At 35.6% G+C, this 8,853-nt stretch overlaps 1 protein-coding gene across 1 annotated transcript; it reads left to right on the forward strand.

The window, feature by feature from the left end:
* LOC109834746 (DAG protein, chloroplastic-like) lies at positions 5,191 to 7,142 on the forward strand. The gene is made up of 4 exons (XM_020402767.1): positions 5,191 to 5,289; positions 6,417 to 6,507; positions 6,587 to 6,652; positions 6,734 to 7,142. The coding sequence occupies exons 1-4, from the start codon at positions 5,191 to 5,193 to the stop codon at positions 6,877 to 6,879; spliced, it is 402 nt and encodes a 133-aa protein (XP_020258356.1). The 3' UTR covers positions 6,880 to 7,142.

An 8,853-nucleotide genomic window follows, 5' to 3' on the forward strand; every position in this document is an offset into this window, starting at 1 on the left:
ATTTATGTTAAGTCCAATTTAATTTATGTTAAGTCTAATTTAATTCTTTTTAAGTCCAATTTAAATCATGTTAAGTCTAATTCAACTTGTTTTAAGTCTAAAAACAGGTTAAATTAGATTTAACATGAATAAAATTAGACTTAATATGAATCAAATTGGACTTAACATAAAATTAGACTTAAAATAATTTGAATTAGACTTAACATAGTTCATGTTAAGTCTAATTTAACTTATTTTTAGACTTAAAATAAGTTGAATTAGACTTAACATGATTTAAATTGGATTTAAAATGAATTAAATTAGACTTAAAATTAATTAAATAAGACTTAACACGAACAAAATTAGACTTAACACGAACCAAATAGGACTTAACAAGAACCAAACTTGACTTAACACGAACTAAACTGGACTTAACATGAACAAAATTGGACTTAACGCGAACCAAACTGGACTTAACACAAATCAAACTGGACTTAACATGGACTAAACTAGACTTAACACGAACAAAAAGTTCATTACATCTAATATTCAACAAATTAGATTTATTATTCAACCCAATAGACTTCACATACAAGCTATTGGACTTATTATTCAACCAAATAGGCTTAACAGACAAGTCCTTGGACTTTGCTTCTATCTCATTTAGACTTAATATTCCACCTTGGACTTGTACAAAATTGTCAAAAATAATAATAATAACATTTAGCTAGTATATCTTTAAATCTTTCATCTTTTCACAATATTCAAATAGAAATTACAAATTTCACAAAACATCCAAGCTATCTGTTTTTTTTTAAATTAGAATTAAAATGAATTAAATTAGACTTAACATAAATCAAATTGGACTTAACATAAATCAAATTGGATTTAACACGACTAGAAATTAGACTTAAAATAACATGATTTATGTTAAGTCTATTTTTTTAAAAAAATAAGTTGAATTAAACTTTATATGTTTTAAATTGGACTTAAAATGAGTTTTTGTGGAACTTGCGACGACCTCGAGCTTCTCGTCCTCCTCCGACACCACCTCCTCCGCCTTGTTCTTTGCCACCTCTTCGCCTTTAGTGTCGAAAAAATTATGGGTTTTTTAAAGTTTTGGAGGGAAAGAAAGAGAGATCGGGAAAAATTAGTGAGAGAAAATGAGCGAACAATATGACCGGAGTGTGCACGCAAGGTCGACGGTGGCGAAGGGCGTTGTCGGTGTTTGAGAGAAAAAAGAGGAAGGGAGAGAGGAGGAAGGGAATGAGTTAGGAGAGAGGAGGAAAGGAGAAGAGGAAAGATGATCAGATTTAGATCTGGAGAGAAGGAAGTGAGAGAGAGAGGGTGGAGGAAATGATGATATTTTTAACTTTTATGCTTGTTTTTCTCTCTTTGTGTTTAGTTGACATAGAGTGAAGGGCTGGATCATATAAAAAATGGCTGAATCACATGATATGATATTTTTAGGGTTGAACCACAATAGAAAAGGTGGAAGGGCCATGTCACATAAAGTTATTACTTTTAGGGCATTGACATAATTTTCCCTTAAAAAAAATCAAGCCAACTAGAGATCAAACTGAACCGGACGAAACGGACCGACCGAATGCTCATCCCTTAAAACCCTCAAAATACTTTCCTCAATATCCTTACCACCCCCGAATCCCCATTTCTCCCTCCATTCTCTCTCTCTCTCTCTCTCTCTCTCTCTCTCTCTCTCTTCTTGCAACTCCAATGGCGACACTAACCTCCTCCTCCTCCGTCCATCTTAAAAATCGAATTCCCTCCTACTCCATTTCAAACGCTAAATCCCTCACGACTTCTTCCCTCATCTCCCCTCTTCGTTTAAACTCCTTAACTCCTCCTCCTATAAAGCAGCAGCAGCCATCCAGCCATGAGAGCAGATGATCGAGACTTATCTTAATACCCTTGCCATTGTCCTCGGAAGGTAAAAGAAATCTTGGGTTACCTGGCAATTTTACAATTTTATGTCTAATTATCTTCCTAATTTTAAGTGGGTATCCGTTAAACCGAAGTTTGTTCTCAAGACCTTCTGTCGATCCTAAAAGTATTGGAAACTTTACATATGATTGTTGTATGATGACCCTAGGGATGTAAACTACATAAAGCTATATCCTTTCCGACAAAAATTTGCTAACGCGATACACTTTGGAAGTGCATTTTCTTTAAAGCCTAATTGCTGCATGCTGACAGACTCTAATTGTCTTGCACTGGAAACAAAGCGAATGTGTAGTTCTAGGGTGTCAAGTATAGTGTGATATATATATATTTTTTCTATCTGTAATTTGCGTACATGGATGCATTGTTTTAGTTCTAATCTAAAATACGCGGAAGGGAACATTAAAGAATCACGTACGGGGGCCTCTGTGGTAAAAAATAAAGACAAGGGAGAAAAGAGAGCGTCTAATATGCTTAGCAAGTGGATTTATTCAATAGATTTGGTACATAATAAAACCAGCTTTTTTAGGGGGCATGGCATGTATACGGTTGTTTAAATGGTTTTAGGCACACTTTTATTTTGTTACTGCCTTAAATGGACCTTTTTATGAACTTGAACATAATAAGAGGTGCAAAGAAGAGTTTCATTTCGGGATTTCTGACATGTCGGATAGCATTCGATAGTAAAATTTGGTTTGAGCTTGGTGTACTATGCAGTTGATTTTATTTATTTATTAATTATTATTATTATGATGTTGTTGTTGTTGTTGTTAAACTAGAGTGAAATTCATCTTTCTGAGGGCATCTTTTGTTTTTGTGTTTCTGAGGTCTCCATTATTATTTTGATGCTGGACCTTACGCAGCCTTCTGTAATAGCTTTTGTTTCAACCTTTTTTTGTTCACTCTAATCAGTGGCTATTTGTTTTGATTATTTTTAAGAAATGTTGAGAACAGAGTGAGATTGGCTAACAGTGAGCATCCAAGCTACTTAGTTAGCGATCAAATTAACAGAGTGTTGTTAAATATTTTAGGAAAAAAAATATGGATAACTAAAATCTTTTTGGGTCTACATTTCAGAATGTTTTATGACAACTGTCATGCTTATATTTGATGCTAGCTTAGTGGTGTATTTCTTTCATTTAACTAAGTAAAACTGCAAGTGGACCTTAGTTCATAAGTTTCATTACTGATTTTATGCTGAACCTTCTCTTGTTTCGCTCTAAAATGTGTGTAGAATCTCTATGACTGTAACACTACTGTTCTACCCAGAGAAAGATTTTTTTAAAAGTGTGTTTTAACTTTTGCTTTAGTTAAATAGCTGCATTTTGGAGTGAATACTGAATAGTGAATTAACAGAAGTCAATAAATCAGCTGTGAAAAAGAATTATGCCATCTTTTCACATATAATATATTATAATAGCTTTTATTGAAGTTTTGCTAAAGATGGCGGTTTCTATGTAATGGAACTTTTTGACGGAACGCGTGGTGCGTATTCTGATATCCCTCCTGGGACGAAAATAGTAAAAGAATAAAATTTTGTCCCTCTTGTTTTGTTTATTGATTGATAGTATGGATGTTGACCTGAAATTTTGATGGTCTAAACATTATCTTTTTTTTTCATTTTCATTTTCATTTTAGTTTCTCTATATTGTCGCTTCCTTGGCTCTTTTTGGCGTACCTTGTGAATTTGATTGCTTAATATATTTTATATTATTTACTATTAATAAAAATTACTAATATATTTGATTAAATATAATATAATAAGCATGTTAATAATAAGTTATATAAATTATATTTAATATATTATGTTAGATATATATTAACACCCACGCAAATTCAAAATCAAACCACCAAACTGAAAACACATAAAAATATTTTGAAATAAGTGTTGTGTTTTTGGTTTGAGGATGTTTTTGCTCAACAAACACCATAGTTTCCAAACACATTGTGTTTTATTTTTGGCAAAAGCACCATGAAAATAAGGAAAACACCATGGCATGATACCTTGGTCTTTTCCTTGAGTTTTTTACTTTTTTGTTTTCCACTCCCCAGACCTGAGGAAGAGTTTTCTACTTAAAACTGAACTATTTACATTGAACACATCAAGAATGAGTGTTAGGCAAAATTAGGCAACCACTGGTCCACTGCAACTAGATTTCGGCATAGCGGGCAAAGGGCAAGGTAGGCCATGGCAGAGTCCACGTTAAACATAGGCCATAACCTTTGGCAAGGGGGAAGCACACGTTTAAGAGCTTTCTGCTTCTGAATTCCTTCATTCTGAACTGCTACACCATCCTTACTGATGTTCAATGATCTCCTTCTAGAAATTTATGTGAATCCTTAATATGCATACACATGGCACATAGTAGCTGCATGGGTATGAAGTGCGGTGTAGCTATATATTTAGATTAATTACAAGAAAATGCTGGCGAATAAATTGTGTGGCCAAGCTGCTACAAGATGAGGTATGCCTTGGTTTCACCTTTTACTTTCATTACAATGTCAAAGAGCCAAGTTTTACAAGTGAACCCCACATATTTGGATGTCTAACTCTTTCCATTCAGGACATTTGCAAAGTTCATCATTTAATCATCCCATCTTATATTGTAACATGAAAAAATTTCATTCTTGCTAAAACTGGTTCCTCACAACTATTTGTTTTGTGTACATGAGATTATCTATTATGTGCAGGGTTCATTTATCATTTGCTCTTTTCTTGAAATTTGTCCCACTATTTGCCTAGCAAAAATTGAGTTTAGCAGAGATGAGAATGTTATGATGGTCCTTTGGATATACACTAAGAGATATGATAATAAACGAGTGCATTTGTAGGCCATTAGAGGTTGATCTTATTCACGATAAAATGAGAAAATCAATTGAGATGGTTCGGTCATGTACAACAGAGGGCGGTAGAGACAGTAATTGTTGAATAACTGATTCAAAATTTGTTATTAGGTTGTTATTTTGTTAGTGGAGTTGTTGCTAATTAGTTTAGATTTTTATGGTGATTAAGTTGTTTTGTAAGCCTATATAAAGGCACTTTTAGTTGATGAATAATATAGAAAAATATTATCTCCTCATCTCCTCTCTAATTTCCAACATGGTATCAGAGCCTTATTTCTCGGATGCGCAGATTTTATGAAGGAGCAAGATCAGAAGATGAGGCTTCGTGGCCTCGACGCCCAGAAATCCAACATCGCCGCTGGCGTCGCCGAATCTCGTATCCTACGCACTCCGCTTGGCCCTAAGGACATGGACAAGATGAAGCAGAGCCCTGCCGACGACCTCATCATCACAAACGATGGGGCAACATTCTTGGAACACATGCACGTGGACAATCAGATTGCAAAGGTGATGGTGGCTAATCATCCAGATGCAGGAGGTAGCGATTACTTAGCTTCGAAGATTAACGAAGACAATGACATTATGCTTGGAAAGACCAAAGGCGGAGGCTCTGCCTTCTAACTCATTGTTATGTATCATTGCTTAAATTTTGGAGAATCATGGTGAGATGTGCACCATGGAGAGATTGGACAAATATTTGTGGAGAGATGTGCTCCTTTAAGAGAATGTTGGTGATTATGTGCATCAACAAGATTGAGATGAGAAGTGCATCACAAAGTGGAGAGAAGTGCTCTATGAAGATTCAAGAGGAATGACAAGAAATTTTGAATCAAGGGGGAATGTTGAATAACTGATTCAAAATTTGTTATTAGGTTGTTATTTTGTTAGTGGAGTTGTTGCTAATTAGTTTAGATTTTTATGGTGATTAAGTTGTTTTGTAAGCCTATATAAAGGCACTTTTAGTTGATGAATAATATAGAAAAATATTATCTCCTCATCTCCTCTCTAATTTCCAACAGTAATTAGAAGAATTGGTAAGATTGTTGTTAATGGAGCAAAGAGGACTAGAGCAGACCTCAAAGAACTTGGTTTGAAACAATTGATAAGATATGTTAACTGTTAACTTGATGGTGAAGATGACTCATAACAGAAATGAATGGAAGATTATGTAGTCGACCCTAAAATTTTGTGATAAAGGCTCAGTTGTTGTCAAAGCTGAGTGGCAGGTGGTTATAAGTAGTTCATTACTTAAAGCTCTATAGTAAGAATCAGACAGACCTTCTAGGACTTTAAAGGCTCAGGCATGTACGCACTTGCACGAAGTATATGTATTATGTACATAGAAGTATTGATTTTTCTTATTATAAATTTTGTTCCTTATTTGAGTGATTGATTTTTCATTGAGGGGAATAACCAGAGATGGGTTCTCTACAGTTATGTTCATCATTAGAATCCTTAACGTGCTGCCTTATGTAAGCATAGAGCATACCTAAAGCTCATAAATTTTGTAAACAAAAGCTTTTAGCTTTTTCGGAAGTGCCCATTTCTTATTGTATGATTGAAGTCTGATCCTCTTGTTTCTTTAGTTATGAAGTTCTCATTTTGTTTCCTTATCCTGTCTTCACGGCATGAAGGTAGCCAAGAAGAATATGTATGCCTTTAGTACCAATACTTACTCTGGCTTCCAATGCACTGTGTCTGATGAGTCATCAGAGAAATTCAAGGGTCAGCGTATGCTTCCAAGCAAGGGTTCTGATCACTTTCTATTGGTATCATTGCAAATTTCATTGTATATTTTGCATAGGTTTGCCAGGTGTTCAATGGGTACTCCTTGATTCCTACATTGATGTTAAAAACAAGGATTATGGAGGTTAGCCCAGTCTGCTTACAAGCATAGACTTCCTATCAGAATTTAATTTTAGTTAACGGCTATGTCTTTCTTGCCATTCAGGTGATAAGTATGTAAAGGGTGAGATAATTCCCTGCAAATACCGAACTTATCAACCGAAGCAACGGAACAGTTCAAAATATGAGAGCAGAAGGTATGATAGATGGAGAGATGGACCTCCTTCAGATCGCAGAAAACCAAAGCCATAGAATTTCCTCAGGCCGAATCAACTTCGTCATGAAGTAAAACTCATAAGATTTAACATTATTCATCTGGATTTTTTCGTTCCCTGGCTCATTGACTGTTTTAACTCCAATACTTCGTTTTGTATGGGCACTGCTTTCTTGGGCACTCAGCTAAGGGTGACATCATCGATTATGATAGAAGCAGCATAAGTTCTTTTTTCTTCTTTTTTTGTTGATGGTGTGACTATCAAGCATACAGCAAGCAGCATTTATGTTTCATCTTTGAGTTAATGGTATCAACTTACTGTTATATGGCTACCTAATCAAGTCAGTATGTTAGAAATTGTACTGATTACCTGATTGAGTAATTCTTCTACTATTATATTCTTGCCTATCTGTTTTCTTCTAGTTAATTTCCACTGACATTAGCTAAAATACGGAAGAAAATTTTCCCTGGTTTTATTCTGCAATATTGTAATTTTTGTGTTATTTCTGAGAAATTCTTCCCCTTGTGAATCCTGTAATCTCTGAGATGCGCTCCTTTGCATCCAAGTAGAAGCATAACTACCTCATAGAAAAAGATTAGTTTGCATCCTATGAATGGCCATATATTCTTGATATATACAGGTGGCTATTGCCTCTCCAATGCTTGTCTTTGTGAGTAAGCTTCTTCGTTTATATTCATGAGCTGTTGGCCTTTCAAAATTTTTGAAGATTTTAGCAGCACAGACACTTGTGATTGCAGTTTAATCTTTGCATCAACTTATTGATTTCATAATACACTTTGTGATGATTGCTGCAAAGCTCCTTAAGTCTTGGAGAAGATCCTTTAGAGTTTAGCTACCCTTTTGGAAAGTCAAATTTGAAGTCAAAGTCTATGCATCATCAGTTATTAGTAGCACCAAATATAGGCTGGACCATCAAAGCAACAACCATTATTTGTTTGAGCATGTTTTGGGACTTTGTTTACGTACATGATTTCTTATGTGAACTATTTAAATTCATTTAAAAATACTTAATTATGTTTCAAACGGTGGAATTATTGTGGGTACACAAAAGCATGTGACATAAGGGAACAAATTAGATTGATTACAGCTAGGGGCTGTTCCATGTGAGGGAGCAGGGTGCCCCCTGTGGCCTACTTCAAGAGCCTCAATGCCTGGCTGGCCCCTAACTTAAGGCCCCCATCACTCATTCATGCGGCTTGGTCCAAATTAATCTAGAGCTTGCAGGGCTTTTACCATATTAATTCGTACATACCTTGAGCTGTATGCATAATATACAGCACATCACACTTGAGTTTCTGCCTCTAAAAGACTCCACCATGGGAAAACGCAAGTTAAATGCTCGTCAGATCCTGCTGATTGAGGTGCAAGTCCAAGTGTTTGGAATTACTAATACATAAAATTTATTGACTTATTCTTTTTGACAGAAGTTTGTTCATAATTAAACTGTGACGCCCTGCGCATCCGTTCCCTCAGCGATTGGTTCTAGAACCAGTGCCTTTTCATGAAAGGTGTTGAATTTCCATGCATAGTGTTGGGATCTGAAGCCTCTTTTTGGGGTCCGAAGAAACACGGAGTCACCGAGAGAGAAGGTCACACAAACACAAAATTAACAGCACGAATACAAACAACGAATTTTACGTGGTTCGGCAAGTGGCCTACGTTCACGGGGCAAGAAGGAGATGTGTTTTCACTAGTAGAGAAGAGAGTACAAATAGAGATTACAAAATCTCTCAAACAAAGCTCTCAAATATCTCACACAAACCCCAAACAAATTGCTCAGAAAACTCTATTTTATGTGCACCAAATAACCCCTTTTCAACCTTACTTAACCCTAAAAACGTGTTTCAATAAATATCAAAACACAAACCCAATCAGAATAGGAAACGAAGCCCAGACCCATACCTGACAGGCGGTCGACCGCAGAAGACTTCGCGGTCGACCGGACAGAACACAGAAAATTCACTTTGAGTTTACAGGGTTTGTGGTCGAC

Source organism: Asparagus officinalis, chromosome 3 (genome assembly GCF_001876935.1).
Source record: "Asparagus officinalis chromosome 3, Aspof.V1, whole genome shotgun sequence".
Classification (NCBI taxonomy): Eukaryota; Viridiplantae; Streptophyta; class Magnoliopsida; order Asparagales; family Asparagaceae; genus Asparagus; species Asparagus officinalis.

Coding starts and splice junctions, on each gene's coding strand:
- LOC109834746 (XM_020402767.1), top strand. CDS start 5,191: ATGGACAAGATGAAGCAGAGCCCTGCCGACGACCTCATCATCACAAAC. Junction 6,508..6,586: donor GTCATCAGAGAAATTCAAGG/GTCAGCGTATGC, acceptor TATTTTGCATAG/GTTTGCCAGGTGTTCAATGG. Junction 6,653..6,733: donor TAAAAACAAGGATTATGGAG/GTTAGCCCAGTC, acceptor CTTGCCATTCAG/GTGATAAGTATGTAAAGGGT.